At 34.6% G+C, this 19,638-nt stretch overlaps 2 protein-coding genes across 2 annotated transcripts in view; one reads left to right on the top strand and one right to left on the bottom strand.

Annotated features, from left to right (window-relative positions):
* LOC100377021 (leucine-rich PPR motif-containing protein, mitochondrial-like) overlaps nucleotides 1-5,864 on the bottom strand; it is a 30,372-nt gene extending 24,508 nt beyond the window's left edge. Inside the window, exons 1-2 of the mRNA XM_085494391.1 lie at nucleotides 5,683-5,864; nucleotides 253-446 (exon numbers count right to left, since the gene is read on the bottom strand). Coding sequence (XP_085350517.1) covers nucleotides 253-446; nucleotides 5,683-5,831 — 343 coding nt within the window. The 5' untranslated portion in view covers nucleotides 5,832-5,864. The remainder of the gene's footprint in view (nucleotides 1-252; nucleotides 447-5,682) is intronic.
* Nucleotides 5,865-6,337: 473 nt separating this feature from the next.
* Nucleotides 6,338-18,850, top strand: LOC102804514 (uncharacterized). Its single transcript, XM_085495951.1, has 17 exons — nucleotides 6,338-6,449; nucleotides 7,356-7,678; nucleotides 7,812-7,960; nucleotides 8,583-8,811; nucleotides 9,904-10,009; nucleotides 10,379-10,475; nucleotides 10,757-10,852; nucleotides 11,364-11,414; nucleotides 11,852-11,942; nucleotides 12,277-12,336; nucleotides 13,078-13,254; nucleotides 14,245-14,386; nucleotides 14,630-14,738; nucleotides 14,967-15,039; nucleotides 16,581-16,721; nucleotides 16,870-17,015; nucleotides 18,477-18,850. Exons 1-17 carry the CDS (start codon nucleotides 6,338-6,340, stop codon nucleotides 18,721-18,723), a joined length of 2,349 nt encoding a protein of 782 aa, XP_085352077.1. The 3' UTR covers nucleotides 18,724-18,850.
* Nucleotides 18,851-19,638: the final 788 nt, after the last annotated feature.

Genomic DNA, 19,638 nt, shown 5'->3' with positions numbered 1-19,638 from the left:
ACATGCATACAAACTTTGGGGGACACACAGTAGGTTCGGATAACCGAACATTTCGAATAATCGACGTCCAGATAATCGACGTTCTACTATAATAAGGTTACATAAATTAGGAAAACACAATTATTTTCATCAATTGTATACTGGTGCGTCTGATTCCAAGTACAGGTAATATTGTGGTGATCTACATCTACATTTACAATGATGTCAATAAACGATCTCTCTTTTGTCTATAATTTATTGAATCTATCTTACCTGATTGGCACATTTCATCAAACATTCTCGTAACCTGTGTTTTTGTAATTCTCCCCATGCGTCGTACATTCTCGTCAAGTTCCTGCAATGACCTATTGAATGCTTGTCTTTGTACGGGGTCTTGTGGAACTTGTAAGTGGGTATAGTCGTAATCAAATTGTTTGCCAGCTGCGTGCGAATTCAAGAATCTATGGCTTTTGTTTGACAGAAAAAAAGAAGAAGATACATATACATGTAAGTATGTAGCTTGTAGACACAGGGTATTGTTATTTTAATCACAGCACGCGATTGCACCAGCATTGACAATGTCTACCGATGAAAACGCGTAAATTGTATTGAAGAGACAATAGCTGTAACTATCGATCTTTTTCCTGTCATTTTTATTTTTAATAAAACATTTCCTGTGTCATTAGTGCCAATTTGAAAGGATACCATATGAACTATATACCAATTTTGTACTTTAAAATCATTTGAAAAAAAGATGGCCGCAGGGTTGCGTACAAATCTCCAGAGGTCGCAATCTATTGAAATTTTGTTTTTTAACGCAAACCTCTGTGATTATGGTACACGATGGCAACTTAACGTGGCCCTGGACGAAATAGCATATCTGTCGCTAGCTTGAGAGGCTATATTAGTGTATCTCACTGGTGATTTTATTATTAGTGTATCTCACTGGGGATTTTATATGCCAATTCCCATAATAGCATGCATCATGCATCATAATTTTCTATGGTTCCCATCACATGACCAATCTCAGCAAAAATCGTGAATACTTGACCTTTAGTTATCATATCGCATAAATTAATTAATTTATGTAACATTAGCTGTGTGTAAGGTGACTTTGTGTCTAAAATGTCAAATCAAGTTATTCACATTTCATGAATATGATGTAATTATTTAATGGTCGAAAAAGTGGTAAATCGTAATTGTTTATTTCTGAATATCGGGAAAAACTTGTAAATATTGTTGTAAGAACATATCACGCTTTCCGATTGTAATTTATATGCATCAAGCATGAATTGTCTTGTTACCAATGAATAAAGGTAGTCATCCTGCACTAGGTTAAGTGTAAGGCTGACCAAACACAATGGGATGAAAGTGAATTGCTATTGGGACAAATGTGAATTGAGAGGAAAGTGAATTGGGGTGAATTGACTTGTGGGACGAATGTGAATGAATACGAGAGAAGTCGGCCAATCGCCAAGTCGGCCTGCAGGAGAAGTCGGCCAGTCACCAAGTCGGCCTGTCGGAGATGTCGGCCGGGTGGAGAAGTCGGCCACTTTAACTCTACTAATAGGCAGGGAGACTGTACAAATCTATGTTCGTAAGCTACAGAGCAAATTGCTGAGTTCATATAGGCTACCTACTATAATAGTACAACCACTGCATGTAGGGCTGTTGGGTACCAGGCGACCCCTACATCACAGCATTCGACAAGCAAAAATATTGACCATTCGCCGATACATGGCAGTTTTGGGACTCATTCAGGGTGATCGCATTGAAATACTTATTAGAAACTTTTGACAGATATTTATTACTCATACGTTATCATTGGATCTTCATTTTTTTAAAACGAAATCTTGCAGTGACACACATGTGTGCCATGAATAATAAACAATGCGAACCTGTAGTTGAGAGAACGTGCCGGCGGCCATATTGTTACGTGGATAGCCTGGCTTTACCACCCTTTTCACGGGGGTGGCAATGTGTGATTACTAGAACAATGTTTGATTTTCTCTTTCAGTAAAATCTTATGGCAAAACGGAAGATTACCTGTAAGGTCATAGTTATTTAGCCAGAAAGAACTAATTATGTTTTGTGCATAAAATATAAGTCTTTTCGTTTTGCACAGAATACATAACAATGACAATGATTTATCTAAAAGGAACAAATAATGTCGTGTTTAATCACAACTATACTCATTGTCTAAACTGTTAATATTTGAACTTGCCGAGGGTGTGAAAGTGTGAAGTTATGCATCACAATGGAAGTGCTTGAACTGCCTATTTGAACTGCTACCCGTGAAGTGCGCTACTTTCATAGTTGTTATGTAAGTTCACGTCAACTCAACTGTTTGAACTGCCGAATGATTTTATGAAATGATGTACATTAGAAAACGTCATTTGTTGCCATTTATTATACACATCAATTATATTCATTTTAACGTGAACAAAAAAATGTATTTGTCGTCTTCGTTACGTATAATGTACGTTTAATCATGGAGCTATTTTTTAGATCCATGGTTTAATAAATGGCAACTAACAACGTTTTCTAAGTACATGTACGGTGTTTCATAAAATGGATGTATTTTTCTTCCAAAATGTTAAGCGATTATTGCTGGATTACAATGCTTTGTCTTAGGTACTACATCCAAACAAGTGATATGAACTTACAGTCATCTCGCCGCCAACTGACACATTATGTGGAAATGGAGAGACGTTGGCTTGAGTCTAGACTACGGATCACAGATACTTATTTATTTCTGTTTTTTACGGATGTTGGATGACAATTATTTATAAAATCAAACTGGAAACATGTTAAAGTCAAGCATTCCATAGTTTATTTCCAAACAGTAAAAATACATCACATAAAAGTAGCCCAGTTCCGTTGCCAGAAAATGCCAATAAAAAAACTAGAGACGTTTCAAAGTGATAGAATTATTCAAAATAGTTTATTTAGAACAACGAAAAATATATAACGTAAACGTAACTGATATTACAACAAAAATCTAAATAGTCAAAACCTGAAATACACATTACATATTATAAATGCTAATGGAATTTCGATAAGATATATAACATAGACGTAGAGAAATTTATTAGTCAGCATTTAAGTTTATTTTAAAACATGAAAAGTACATAACATAAAGGTAATAGAGTTGCGATGATAAACGAAAGTAAACGGCGCTGAAAAAAAAAAACACTAGAGAAATTTATTAGTCAGCATTTAAGTTTATTTTAAAACATGAAAAGTACATAACATAAAGGTAATCGAGTTGCGATGATAAACGAAAGTAAACGGCGCTGAAAAAAACACTAGAGAAATTTATTAGTCAGCATTTAAGTTTATTTTAAAACATGAAAAGTACATAACATAAAGGTAATAGAGTTGCGATGATAAACGAAAGTAAACGGCGCTGAAAAAAAAACACTAGAGAAATTTATTAGTCAGCATTTAAGTTTATTTCAAAACATGAAAAGTACATAACATAAAGGTAATCGAGTTGCGATGATAAACGAAAGTAAACGGCGCTGAAAAAAAAACACTAGAGAAATTTATTAGTCAGCATTTAAGTTTATTTTAAAACATGAAAAGTACATAACATAAAGGTAATCGAGTTGCGATGATAAACGAAAGTAAACGGCGCTGAAAAAAAAACACTAGAGAAATTTATTTGTCAGCATTTAAGTTTATTTTAAAACATGAAAAGTACATAACATAAAGGTAATCGAGTTGCGAGATTGTAATGGCAATTTCATCAAAGGACAGAAAATACATTACCGACATGGTTTCATCATTCTGTTGTCGGTGCTGCGATGTAAGACGCTGCCTTCATCAATCTGGACGTTGTGATTTCTTTTCTTCTGTATCTCCGCCATAACTTGTTTAATTTTCCTTCCATGAGCCGTGTCTGTTTTCGCTGATAACGTCGAAGTTTGTCCTCACTGATTAGTTGTTGCTGTAATGTAATAAGTTTGGCATCTGTGTGGAGCAGCTGAACTAGTAGATAAAATTGGATATTTCCGCGTTGGGCTTTGGTGTTTAGTCGGTTATGCCATCCCTCCAGGTCGTTGTTGGTTCTAATAGCTCGTCTAAATACGCACCAAGTGTGTGGTTCCCATCTCCCATTCATCCATGTTTGCTGAACGTATTCACATAGCGGTCTGAGTTGGTCGTTAGCGGCGGTGGTCAGTTGTTCTAGAGTCGGCTGTATGTGTTCCACTGGTATATATGGTAACGCGAAATGTAATCTAATAAAATCTTGGGCTGGTCCAACTAGGCGGTAGATTCCAGAAAGGCCAAGGTCTTGCACTTTCCTCCATAGAGCTTGTTTCCAATGAAAATTACATCCTCGAATTTGAATTCCGGGAATTTCGCTCTCTGTGGCGCGCCATACGGCTGTTTCAAAATCAACAGTAACGGTCAAAACTGAAAGAACGGGAAGGACTTCTTTGACGGCGCAAAAAATTGCGGGCTCCTTCAACTACGATGTCTTTACGGAAAAAATCTGCGGGTATCCAATTTACGTCGAGTTCAAAATCAAGGTCCGTTGGTTCTGCGGGTCGCTCTTTCTGTCTCTGATAATTACTGCTTCGCGCAAGGTTGGACGGATTAGGACGGCTTGATGCAGGGTCTTCAGGTCGTAACTCGGCTAACATGACTTCTTCGATTATTGCTGGCGCTGACTGGAAAATATTTTCTTTTGCTTTCTGGTGTACCTTTTTGGTGACTTGAATCTTTGTTTTTATTCCTGGTTCTGCTGGATGTACGAACGAAGTCTGTACCGAAATGGCCGACTCCTCACTTTTGTACTTGACGCACGAAAACATATTTGTAGTCAATATGTACGAGCGTAGTAAGTACCATGTCCAGTAATGATCGACTTTTCGAGAAAAAAAATGTAAATATGTTTGAACGTAGTATATACGTAATGACCGACTTCCCCGATGTTTCACCGGCCGACTTCCCCACTGGCCGACTTCTCCGATGTCCACTGGTCGACTTCTCGCACTGGCCGACTTCTCCGTTGTTTTGCTGGCCGACTTCTCCTGCTGGCCGACTTCTCTTGTTACCATGTGAATTGGGACAAATTGATTGTGAATCCATCAGTTGACCCATCAGTATCTTCGCTGAGGTGAACAAACGACCGATAATAAGGAAAACAAGAAAAAACATGGAGTACTATAGTACTAGAAGTGATCTATTTTTATTTGTTAAAATTAGTAGATTCTATTAGTAATCAGGGTCGGTGACACTATGGATGTACATCCATGGTGTCACCAAACCCATTGCACTGTCTAGGACTGTTGTTGGGAGATCGCCTAGCTGCAGTTATGTAGCTCCATGGTTTCGTGTTAACACCACGACGAACGAAATAACCGACAGCGAAACCAAGCGAGCTACAGAACTGCAGCTAGAGATCGCCTGACCGTATGATCGTATTAAACCTCGACACACAGTCACACAGCCTGAGGACCAATGAAGCTCAATTACAGGACTAACAAGGAGGGGTGAAGGACGCTACCGACATTCAATAACAACACGTGCGACCAATGATCATGTTTGCTACTCACATTCCCCCAGTGGTCTCCCCAAATCATAGCACAGCAATGGTAAACATTATTACGATCCTACCAATGCATCGCGCACGCCGAAGGAATTAAATCGTGCAGCTAACCGGCCGATCATGGCGTAAAACCTTACACTAACCTGGAGAGAATTGCTGGTGTAGTGCATTTTGCCGCAGGCAGAAGTGCTCTTGAAGTGTTCCTGACAGTTACCTGGACAACCTGACCACCAGGTACAGTCAAATATCTTAACAATTTTAAATTTCTTGCAGACCGCAAGAGAGCCGCCATGATTAAACGTACATGTGAGTTTAGTTGTTCTTTGCGCACGCGTCGAAACAAAACGCCACTAACGGTAACCTTTTCCGACGGTGTCTGCTTTTGTTTTTATATGTTATGCACAGAAAGGACGTGGGAGGAGAAAAGTTCAAAGTGCAAAGTTCACCGTATATAATAAAACACGAAAACGATGTTTTGGCGGATCCTCGTTCTCGTGCTCTTATGCACTGTATGTAAGTATTAATACAAATCTGAATACAACATTCGTGCGCCTCAGAGACGCTCTTATGAGGTCAAATGTCCATTTCATGAAATATTATAATTTTTACCATAGATGCTCATAATATTGCTCGGTTTGTTCATGAATTAAGATATGATAATATTACTCATACTTTTGGTGTAAAAGGACTGTCTGCTTAGTATAGTTATATTATAGAAAAATACAAGTAATACAATTATATCTTCAATATAAACAGAATGAAAGAACCTAGCATTATTAGGAACACCTGTGTTTAATAATGTATATAATGCTTCGCAAAGTCATTAAATTGACAATCAAACGGCCTGTGACACTGGTGACTGCGTTTAAGACTAGTACACGAACCGCGAATCTCCCAAATATAAACCAAAGTAAGAGTTGACTCAGAGGACACGCTCAAATCCCTATTTGCATTCAGTTGAGGGTTAAAGGTCAATGACTTAACTAAAGGTTGGTTGGAGGTGAACTAACGGGGGACAGAACTTATTACAATAAACATGTACAGTGTATTTCAAAAGGGCATGAAGTTTTTTTAAATATACAAAGTATTAATAAACATTTTATAAATTTAAAATGACGGTTGAAAACTGGCCAATCACAATGACTTAAATTAGCAGATATATACCGTCTATATAGAAACCAAAAAAATCAGTGTGGTCTTTGACCCTTCCTGACAATTACCCTCCTAACTGAAGTTTTACACTGAAACATGTACCAGTCTGTAATGGTACTGCTTGTTATATTGAAAATATACCCCGGTGTATCTGCAGATGATTAGTTTTGAATATATTTGATGGGATCTATTTTCCTTGTCAATCAGTAGTGAATGGGAGAATACTGCAGAGACTCATGGGTAAAAGGCATTACCATAGAAATTTTCTGGCCAATGAAAGTGACTTTTTCTTATTTAATGATTGTAGCATAAAATTTGTTGTATGATTTTTTTCTATTTCCTAAATGCTGTGTATACAGGACATATATTTATTAAAAACTGTCTTGATAGCATTTCCATTTTTGAGACTATTTACAACAAATAATTTAATCTTAATTTTATGTGTATACTAAATTGCATGAGCAATATTAGTATTTGGTTGCTAGACTATAGGCCATCAAATCATAAGTACTGCCCTCAATCCAACATCACAACCCTTAAACATACCAATTGACCAACTGTCATTTTAAATTTGTCATGTATTTACTCTTCATTTTCTGAATTATTTAAAGTTTTCATTTTATTCATAATTTGTCTTTAATCCATTGTATTACAAAATTACAAGATATAACTCGTGGATCGACTTTTGACGGGAACAGTGGATTGGCCGTTACAGTATCTCCTGATGGCACGTACTCGATAAGTGTAAACAACGAGACATGGCTGAATAGCGCAAACACTTTCTTCAATATAAATGGGAAGTTATTCTCCAGTGATGACAAGACGCTGCTATTGGTGAAAATTTCAGACCCCGCGCCAGGTGCTGATAACCTTGGAAATTTCATGCAACAGTCAATCGTTTGGCAGGCTCTGACAAAATCTGGTCAAAAGTCTGTTGTAACAGGTATAAGAGTCTACAAGGATATTTCTGCGGTGGTGTTTAGTCAGGTAAAAAAAAAAGAATATTTACTAACTACTGGTACATGTTTTAGTTTCCTTCTTTAACTAACATCTGAAAGAAAATCTAAAACATATATCACATTTAAATTTTATTAATTTTATATTGTTGTAATATATTCAGAATTTCCCAGAAGAGTTGACAGGGACAAGCATCAATTGGTCAAATGGTGTATGTACAGGGTTTCCCAGCTTCAAAGTTGAGGGCAAAAAAGGTGACAAAGGTTTCTTGTCATACGGGGGACTATTTCTTGAGACAACGAATACAGGCGGGTAAGAAACTACATTCAAATTTTGCTTTGAAGTTGATGCATACCTGAGTTTTTGCAGGGAATTCTTTGCCAAATGCTGGAAAGACAAAATGTTTTTCAAAAGTGTCCATATTTCATATGTTATAATTATTTTTTCTTAGTTATTAGAGGATATACTCTTTTAGGGGGTGACCAATTGGAAAGTCAGTGGAAGATAGTGGAATTTAAAAAAAATATTCTGCACAGAGAAAATTTTGAAAAAAAATATTTTACATGGAAATTAAGTTACAAAAAAAAATATTTATGAAAAAAAAATCCCACACATTATTGAAAAGCAAAAAAATAAAATAGCTAAAAATAGGCACAAAAGAAAATGTGCTCAGTAGTTTTTACTACCTCCCCTCAAGTTTCTGATGGTCAATCCCTTACTCTATATTAAGCAATCATTAATAATAAATTCAATTTTGCTGAAATGTACGAAGCAATGAAATTTTGAAATTGATATGCTGTATAACAACGGTGAACATAATTGACAACAGTGTACAGTGGTGTACAAAACAAATTCACGGTCACAGTAATGACTGCAGCTTGCTGGGGACGAATTCAACGTAACATATTTTTATTTTGGTCTTTTATATTATAAGTTGGCATACAGGTGGTTTGGGAATAAATGATGGACTATATGGAGGACCTTTAGCCATCTTTGATAAAAATCTAAACACAGTGATGATATCATCGTTTTCTGAATTCATGGCTGGATCACTGCATCTTCAGAATGGTGTCATCAGCTTTGGAATTATGGGTAATGCTAGCATGATTCCCCAGGACTATAATTATCAGACTATTGTTTATTACAGTCGTGGGATAAATCAGGTCAGTCACCTAATATAGAAATATAGAAATATAGAATAGATTTATTCCACCAGAAAAAAGAGACAATTGTACAGGGAACTGAATGAATAATAATAATATATATATTATTCCTGGTGGGGACCAGAGAGGTAGTTCTAGCAGAACTAATCTAGTCCCTGGCCCCAAAACCATACTCAACTGTTAAAATATACGTTGTTGTGAATAGTGATACACAAAAAAAATTATATTGTTAAGTTAAAAATAAATAAATAAATAAATACATAATTAAGTAAGTAAAGAGACTACAAACTCTCATAATCAATAATAATGAAGAAAACAAAAATAGACAATACTAATACATTTACTACAATAATGCAAGTATTTATACATTAGTTAAAAGATATTTTTTTAATGCCGTTTTGAACGAGTTTCGTAAAGTTAATGTTTTTAACGAAGTTGGGAGCTCATTCCAATGTTTTACAAGAGAAAATGTCAGACTTTTCTTAGTTGAACTTAAATTAATTTGTGGTGTGGCAAGTTTCTCAGAGGTTACTGATCGTGTATGGTATGGATGTGATATTGATAAGGCGTAATGATCCAGAGAGTTTGCATGGCGGCCATTTTTCAAATCGTATGCAAATAAACATGTATTATACTTACATAATTTATACACATCAAGAATGCCAAGTTGCAGGAAAAGTGGTGTGGTACTTGCTCGAAAATGAGAGAAAGAAATTAATCTGACAAACTTTTTTTGTAATTTAAAAATTGGATCAATATATGTGCTAAAAGTGTGTCCCCATATTTCTATACAATAAGCAATGTGTGGGAGAATCAACGAGTTGTAAAGTAATATCATAATGGATTTTGGTAAATAATGCCTCAAGTATGAGATTATCCCAATTGTTTTATTGATTTTTTTAACAATGTTATCGATATGGGGTCTCCAACAAAGTGTTGAGTCAAGCGTGACACCTAAATAAACAGCTGACGACACCATTCTTAATATAATAGTTTAGTACCGTATCTACAAAGTATTTGCTTCCATATCTTCAATTGATTTTTTTTTTTCAAAATTATTTTATACTTATTGTTATGATGTTATTTTTCCAGGCAATCTATGAATGGGGTGAAACGCTGCTAAAGAATTATGGGAAAACAAGAGCAAACATGAAATCTGATTTTATGGTTAATTATTTAGGTTATTATACAGACAATGGTAAGTCCCATTAATTTGAGTAATGATTTGTACAAGTTATATTTTCTGTGTTGCAATACAGCAATTCAAAAAAACACACACACAGATTTCGCTTTTCCTGCCCCCCCCCCAAAAATAGTGAAATGATGCAGTGATGCCATTTTAATTTTTGTATAAAAATTATTCAATACCTCAATGACAAGATATATGTTCAACAGTTAACATTTATTAAATAGTGCTTTCAAATACAATTTTAAAAGTTAATTTCGATTTACAAAATTTTCCCTAAAACAGAACAGCCATGAGTCTATAATACACAGGCTTTTAAAAATGAGTCCAGAAACTGCAGATGAAATCAATAATTCATCGAATGTCTGATTTCTTTTGTAGGTGCTTATTATTATTACAATACTGAGTCTGGTAAGAACTACGAGGACACAATGCTAGCTGTCAAGTCGCATATTGATATTGATCAAATACCATTCAGGTGATTACGTGAAGATGCAAAACATACAATTCGTACACTTAAAAAATGTCACATTATATTATGATTCATGTCTTATAATAAATGTGGTAGTATTTTGTCTTTGTTTTTATTTATGAAAACGTTTTTTAAATGTTTATAAAATGACATTCAAAGGGCGGTGATCATTCTGCAGCGGATGTTCGAATTCCCTGTAAAAAAAAAACAATGTATTTTACATGCGTTAAATTGCTATGTGTCTCATTCAAATAAATTATATTTCTTTTTATTTTATTCTTTTTAAGATATCTGCAGTTGGATTCGTGGTGGTACTTTAAAGGTGTTGGTGGTGGTGTGAAAAACTGGACTGCCAGATCTGATGTGTTCCCACATGGTTCAGTGTAAGTCTATTATTAATATATTTGTGTTGAAAATAATTACATCATATGCCATGTGATCATTGATTTAATATGCGCAGAAAATGATATAATATCCATAGTTCAGGGGCAGATTCAGTGTGCCCATTTGAAGGTATGCACCATTACAACGACATCATTTCCGCATTGCATTATGGGCTATATGGGTATGAGTAATCATGGGTTCAGAGGAGCAACATGCCCCCAATTTTCTAAATCCGCCACTGTGTAGTTACTTTCTACTCACAGTATGTATTTTGGAAGAAATTTTGAAAATATTTCATCTAAAAGTGATTGTGGTTCCATAAGTGATTTAATGACATCATCATAACCTTTAAATTGCTCTGAAAGCATGTTTCAAAAACTGTGATGTGTTTTATACTCAGTTTAGTCGATGTAAAAAAAAAATCTCATTAGAGACTTCTATGATTTAAAACAGGTAAATTCTAACATTGTTTATTTATGATAATATCTTCTTTGTTTTAATTGCCTGTAGATATCTGTCAGATAAAATTGGTCTTCCTATCATAGCACATAACAGGTGGTGGTGAGTACGATCGTCCTAATAGGTATAGAACTAATACTTTAATGCTGAATAGGTATACAATGAGCATTCATTGCTTCACTTTTATTCACCTTTACACCACAATTCCTTGCCCAAATTTTTCTGCACTTTTTTTTTTCTTCAATTTTTCAATATTTATGGCATTGAAGCCTAATTTTGAGGCCAACAGACAAAATTTGGGTCAATTTTCAGTTTTTAATCAAAAATTTTGATTATTTTTGTCCCAATCTTTTGAAGGAATGTACAGACTATTTTGGGCCGAAAAGAGGGAACTGGTGGTGAAAAGGTTGAAGGTTGTTGTCAATTGGATTTTTCATAGATTTTTTTTATAGTGCCAAAATGTATATATGGTAAATTGAGCAATTGAACGTGCTTACTGTGTTAAATTTCTTCTCATATTTTGATCTATTGCCTAAAAGGTCCAGTGATACGACATATGCACGTGTGAATGGTGGTAAATGGAATTTTATCGTGGAACCAGACACCCAGTATTCTCTTCCAATCGATCAGGTAACATTTCAATAATTCTTTTAAAATGTTGAAATAATTTGGTTATGTGCAAAACCATATAAAAATTAAAATACTTTTGTGTTTTATTAAATAGAATATATACAATAAAGGCTTGACAAAACATCCCCTAAACAGAAAACAAAAATGTTTCAGTTGTACTATATTTGGTACACTTTATCGTTGCACAAATTTGCACACAAAAATAGTGTGAGTCACGGGATTCAAACAGATATTATGTGCGATGATGAAAAGCAAAGTCTGTTATCGTTTGGCCTCACTGCGATTGATTATGATATTTTCTTTAACTGATTTCTTCGTTATTGTTAAATTGTAGGGTTTCTGGGACTATCTTCTGGGAACTGCTAGAGACTGGGGATTGAAAGTATATGAACAGGTATTAATTTGTTTAAAATATACTTAAGGGCGGTAGTCGTCGCGCCACACATGCACAAGATATATGGGTCTTATATAAACAAAGATGCCAACTTTGACTGTTGTGCAGATCAACCAGTATAAACTCAGACGTTACCAAGTTTTGATTAGGTATTTTTTAGGTAATTAGGTCAAGTCGCGCCCAGGTCAAACCTCATAATTTCCATTAAGAGAGCATATTGGATTGTGGATAAATCAATGTTTATCAACACAAATGTCGCACATGCACAGCGCGACGACCACCACCTTCAGTGCTGAAATGGTTCTTCGAATGTGCCACCAGTTGTGGTAGCATCCGTTAGTGGTTCATCTAAGATGGAAAATTGATTTTGATTCTGGCAAAAATTCACAATCTGAAATTGAAAATCATCTTTACATTATTTTTTTTATTTTCTCATCAGCGCACCTGCAGCATCTGACAAAAAAAACCAACAACATATTTTATTAAGTTTTCTTAATCTAATTGTCATGCTTTTTTGACAACTTTCAGAAATAATACTTTGAACTTTTTTGATCTTAAACATTTAGCAATGTATCATTTATTGCGCACATGCTGGTTGCCTATCTTCAGTGGTTACAAAAATAAAACATTATCGTTGTAATCAAATCAAATCAAATCAAATCATGATTTAGATAATGGTGTTGATAAATAATCCTACTGATTTTGTGTTAATTGTGAATTATATACATTTTGTTTCTCTAGGATTGGTTAAACCAGCAAATTGATGAAATGCATATAACACAAAGTGACGTAACTATTGGTCGTACCTGGTTGATGCAGATGGGTAAAGGTGCCTCCAAGAATGGGATGACAATCCAATACTGTATGCCTATGCCAAGACATGTGCTACAAAGTGTCGAAATACCAGTAGTCACACAGGTATAAAGGGGTTCATCTATTGGACTTGGATTAATAACCTTTTCAGCACCAGACTTTCTCGTTCAAATTTTTCTGCACTTTTTTCTTGTATTCTTCAATATTTCTGGAAATGAACCCTAATTTTGGAGCCAACAGACAAAATTTGAGTGAATTATCATTTTTTTCTCAAAAAATTTGCCTATTTTTGGTCCAATATTCTGAATATAAATGCAGACTATAAACAGGACTATTTTGTGAATTTGTGATGAAAACTGGTGGTGAAAAGGTTAACCCTTTGTGTACCAAAGTCAAGTTTTTTTTACCTTTTGCAAAATGAATCACAGCATTGTTTTTCTGTATTTTCTTTCCGGAATTTTTCAAGTTGATTTAACATGAAATGTACAAAATCACTATAGAAAAATACACAAACATATAAATATGATGTGAGGATGTGATGACCAGGAATAATCCCTATTTCAGAATCTCAGATATTTATTAAACCAGTCTGGATCTTTAAGTGACTTCACTCTTAAAGTTCAAATAAAATGTCTGCCATTTTGTATAATTCTCAGTGGAAAAAATAATACTTGTTTCCAAGGGAACAAATCTGGTTACCCAATCTGAAAAACATGTTAATTCTTCAATCTATAAACTATCAACAAATCCTGAAAAATTCAGAAATATTAATTATTATTAAACAATTTTTCTGGGAAAAAATATTATCCTGTTTTTGGAATAAATCTAATGTAAAGCGATTAAATCATCCCATCACAGAATTATATGATTTCGCTCATACTCCGCCCTGATAGATCACATGGAGGATTTGATTTTTTTTCCTATTAAAAGAGTGTGGACCAAAAGATTGCTCGTGTTATCTTATGGCGATATTACAGAGCCCATCTTGTCTGGAAAAAAAAACTCTGCGCTGATAAAAATGGAGGAACAGTACATGGCGACAGTAGGTATAACCTTTCAGAATGACTAGAGCGATGTTGTTTTTTTATTTTCAAGATCAGAGCAAGTGATGACTACCATCCTGGTAATGATCAATGGAAAATTGGATTAAGTTCAATCCTGCACCATGCAGTAGGACTAGCACCTTATAAAGACACCATGTGGACTAGCAGTAAACAACCAGGGGATCCTTATACAAGTAAGATTTCTCACAATAATTCAAAAATAAATAAAATAAAACAATACATATAACAAAAGTTTGAAAATATTTGAATATTGAAACATGGGAAAAAAAAGTTTAAAAATATTTGAATATTGAAACATGGGGAAAAAAAGTTTTAAAATATTTGAATATTGAAACATGGAAAAACAAAAGTTTGAAAACATTTGAATATTCAACTATAGAGGGCATAATCATATTTATAAAGTATTCTTTTCTAAGATGGAACCGAACTTTTCACCGAGTTGCAGAGTGTGGTGTCATTATTGAGCAGTGGTCCTGTGGGTCCTGGAGATAAAATAGGATACATGAACAAATCACTAATAATGAGGTACTCATTTTTCATACATATGTTTTCTGTAACTTAAACCAAAGGTAATACCGGTAGGCCCCCCTAAAAAAATTGGTTGGACATCTTGAAAATTCAAGTTGTACTCAAAACATTTATCTTGCATACTAGTAGTTGTGTAATGAACAAAATGTAGTATAAATTAAATTTGTTATTATCATGGAAAGTACATTCTTGGGCTGAGTTTATCAACAATATTCACTTTAACAGATCCTGCAACAGTGACGGTTTGTTACTGAAACCATCCAAGCCAGCAACAGCCATTGATCCACAGATATATAGAGTGAGTATTTGTGGATATTTTTTTTTCACATTAACAATGATAACAATAACAAGTCATTGTTAATGACACAGTCCCCGTCCAAATTTGTGTGATCTGACATATCAATTTGATGCTTATGAAGTCATTGAGATTGGATTGAAACTATTAATAGGAGATGGATTTGTAAGAAATTATGATTTAGTGCTTTTACTCGAGAATTAGACATTGGGCAGTCATATTGAATCAAACTACAAAAATAATGTTCATGTTGATGTATCTATTGGTATACTGTCTTTGTACAAAATTTAAACAGAAATTTTCATTGCATTCATGGGAAAGTAGGCATGGGTATCATGAAAAACAAAATGGCCACCAGTCAGCCATATTAGTTTGAATCACAGAAAAAATATGACATGCACCTATAACCCAATATGTATAATCATCGAACCAAGTTTGATCCAAATCGGCCCAGTCATCTCTGAGAAACAGCTTTGGACATGTAAAAATGACGATTCAGTGCTTTTACATGAAAATTGGGCGTCGGACAGCCATATTGAATTGAATCACAAAAATCATGTTGGTGCAGATGTATCTCTTGATATACTATCTTTGTACAAAATTTAAACAGAAACGTTCATTGCATTCAAAATAAAGTAGCATGGGTACCATGTAAAAACAAGATGGCCGCCAGTCGGCCATATTTGTTCGAATCACGAAAAAAAATTGACGTGCACCTACAACCCAATATGTATGATCATCATACCAACTTTGATCCAAATCTGCCCAGTCATCTCCGAGAAACTGCTGCGGACACGTTTAGGTATCAGAAATAGCTAATTTTACATCCAAAATGGCCGCCGGTCGGCCATTTTTGCTCCGATCATGAGGTAACTTGAAGCGCATATGTAAGACATTATGTATTGTCTTCATATAAAGTTTGAATGAAATCCGTCAATGGGTGTCCGACATACATAGGGATGGAAGGACAGACAGAACAAACCCAAATTAATAGTCCCCGTTTTCGGACTTCTTCCAAACAGGGACTAAAAACAAATTTTGTCAACATTGTCGTTATGTGCTCAACATAAGACATAGCAACGAAAAACATAGTCTGATCATAAGTGAACTAAAGTAAAGCAACTTAAGGTGCATGTCTATGTCATTGCATTTGGTAAACTATTTAAAATGTAATTAAAGTATGTATGAGAAATGATGAGTTGTTAGCGATTTGTGATTTGTTTTTGTTATTATATCAAGTCATTACATATCATCATGTATTGTTTAAAGTTTAGCCTTTTTGTCAGCACAGATGTATCTCTTGGTATTCTATTGATCTGGCTAAAAGAAATGACATGCATCAAAGACCCATTATGTTTAATGGACATAACAATTTTGAACGTAATATGTCCATGCATGATCAAGATTCAGTTCCAGAATGGCAGAAATGCTTTATTTTGATGAATTCTTAGCACTAGATAGCAGCACTTTGGTCATCTTAAATTGGATGGGATCTAACTAAGGTTAAATGTTAAGGTTAAATTTGTTTCTGTTATTTCCTGAAGAGTGCTTTAGGGAGTGGCGGTCCTGATGGTGAAGTGTGGTCGACTTACAGTGATATTGCAGCATATAGATTTGGTACTTTACTCTGGGTTAATGTTAAAACATCGTATCCTATCACTCCACAACAGGCTGGATTTGGACAGGTTGGTTTTTGCATCTACAGTCGAGTTTTGTGTGATAGTTAGTGTTATCTTATGGAATAGTATATATTACTCTAATCATGAGTAGCGGAAAAGATTTTGAATAACCTAAACAAAACTAATTTTATAATGATATTTGATACTATTTTAGCTTGGTAGTAGTTATGCCTTCAGTGACAGGAATCCTGCAGGCACATTAGTCAAATTTGATGAGAAAAATCTACTAAACCAACAGAAATGTGGAAAAGATGACTTCGGACTATGGCATACTACACCTGAAATACCAATTACAGCAAGGTGAGAAAAAATAACATGTGTATAACAGAGGTACATTACTTGGGATTTGATACCAAGATCCCCTTTCAATCTCGCTCTCGCATAAGAGTTCCAACTCATGCTCGAGGTACCTAGGATACTGGGATGTCCAGGTGGATCAAAATAGCTGCTCACGGTATGGCAGATTACAATAACTATATTTCTGTAAATTTTGTATTAAAATGTATGTATTACATTTTTTCACTATGAATGTGGTAATACATGTTTTGTTGTTTAATTACAAACCGCCTATGTCATGTCAGAAGCTTGTAACATCTGTCTCGCTATCTACGAGATGAGACTTGAATGGAATCTTGGCATGTTGTCATCATACAGTACTATGCACGTTGCAAACCCCAAGTAATGTACCTCTGATTCTAATTATTTCAATATGTTAATCTGTAATTATGTCAAGCATTATATTGTATGATTGTGAACTCAAATACAGAAAAGCCTGTGAATAATGGCAAGCAGCATATGGCACCACTCATCAACTGACTTTCCGCAAAGAACCCAAAATTTTAGGTGATATGTTCATGGATGTGTAGAAGGTGAAAATATCACATTACCGGTATACACTGTACAGTGAGTTACTCAAAAACAGCAAAATGTGAAATTCTTTGTGTCCCTGCCTGTTCTCAGTCATGGCGTTAAGCTCAAACATAAACAAAATTTATGACAAAAAACTAAAATTCAGTCTTCAAATACACCCAAAATTATAACTTTTTGCATTGAAAAACTTAATCAGAATTGTGAATGAATATGTGTACTTTGCATTATGTGTGTTATAAATTGTAGAAGTTTACGTAGAATGGTCGATGGAAAGTGATTTTAAACTGGCTTTAGCCACTCATCATTTTGGAGTTTGTATACAACTTAACTAGGGAATACCCATAATGCTCTGCTTCATTTTATATTTTCTTTAATATGTAATCTATAATGCGAAAATGTTTTTAATGTAGTATATCCATGAATATGTAGAATATAACATATTCCCCAAAAATACATGTATACAGAACAATGTTTAGTTGGTTCAGTAAGTTATTTTTGGGAGGTTGTGCGCAGAGGGGGGCTCCATGTGTGAAGCTTGCTGACTTGACAATGAATGACTTGTTTGTTTGCTCATGGTATTACATTTAATGCAGGACATTACAGATGCCTCTCATACAACAACAACACTGGACAATATTAGCCCATGCTGATGTTGTGCCTTTAAATCAAACATGTGACTCAATTTCCTACAATTCTATAGTGCAGGCTAGGAAATTAATTGATGCAAAATTGTTCATCCTTGATGTCGTGCATATATCAACCCTGACTGTATTCTGTGGGCCGTCTACATGTAATAATTGACTCAATTGAAACATAAAAAGTTTCCTTTTGCTGACAGCCATATTAACTGTAACAGTTAATTGTTATTAAATTTATATGATTTGTTTTCAGCAATAGATCTGTATTACTGCTCGGTGAGTTATCTAAATGGGTGAAGATGTCTCCTCAGCGTGTTATCGATATCATAACTTACTCCGCAGATATCGTACTAACATTACAAGGCGGTGTTGGTGAACACGTTGAATTCACTCTGGTTTATACTGATGATTTGAAGACACCACAAGTTGTGAAATGTGTTTTCCCTGAGTCTGGTAAAATGCAGATGCACATTTCAAACAAAAAGTGTCATCCATATTGAACATTTCAGCTTCAAAAATTTGTAATTTCTGTGAATTACATCACTCAATGAATTACCTGACATATTATGAAACTTTTTTACTTTTGCTTATTTGAAGATAAAAATAAAATGTTGTAATTGAAACAAATCTGTGCATATTAATTAGCTACTTATGCATAATGATAGTGTTTCAAGAATATTTCAGTTGTAACTGCTGACATGCCAATCAAAATACTTTAACTTCAAACAGGCTTGATAATGATGTTTTACTAGATTAGAATTGTATATGCTTTTATTATCTATATAGTGTAGGGTGACTCAATGGATATTAGATTTAATAATGATGTATAAGTGATTTGTTAGAAAGTATGGGACAACTCCTAGATCGATTAGATTCATGCATATTAATCAACCTAATTTACATACAATTTATTTGAACAATCGTGGATTAGTTAATAAAATCCACGTTATGTTAATAAAAATGACAGGCAACGTTTAAGTTCATGGAAAAAAAGTACTTTTAAAATATTATTTTTGAAAGTTAATCATCCAACCCAACTCCTCATATGACTGAAATTGAAAGTTCTAGCCTATGAAAACTTGAAAACAGCTAGTAAGTTAGACATACAGACCAAACCCAATGGTCACTAGACCATCATTATCAATGGCGAGTCTTGGTTCAATAGCGCACCGACGTTCTTCATTTTGGGAGAAGAGGAATACCAAGGTCCGGGGAACCTCAAATTAATGAATATCATCAGAATATTACAAACAAGTCTGTGCGTGAAGAAACACTGGGAAAGTTTCAGATGCAGAGAATGCGTGTAGTCATACTGGTGTTTGATTGAGGCTCAGACTAGTAATACAAGTCTGAGATTGGGTTTGTTCATTATAGCAATGTATTGCGCATGTTCAGTCTGTCGTTACTTGCAGAGG

This window comes from Saccoglossus kowalevskii, chromosome 2, assembly GCF_978046115.1.
Source record: "Saccoglossus kowalevskii chromosome 2, keSacKowa6.1, whole genome shotgun sequence".
Lineage (NCBI taxonomy): Eukaryota > Metazoa > Hemichordata > Enteropneusta > Harrimaniidae > Saccoglossus > Saccoglossus kowalevskii.
This window is presented reverse-complemented; position numbering and strand designations above follow the sequence as displayed.

Excerpts from the sequence above, each read along its gene's own strand:
- LOC102804514 (XM_085495951.1), top strand. The coding sequence starts at position 6,338 with ATGTATATAATGCTTCGCAAAGTCATTAAATTGACAATCAAACGGCCT. Across the intron at positions 6,450-7,355 it reads TCTCCCAAATATAAACCAAA|ATATAACTCGTGGATCGACT; the intron begins GTAAGAGTTGAC and ends CAAAATTACAAG. Across the intron at positions 7,679-7,811 it reads CTGCGGTGGTGTTTAGTCAG|AATTTCCCAGAAGAGTTGAC; the intron begins GTAAAAAAAAAA and ends TAATATATTCAG.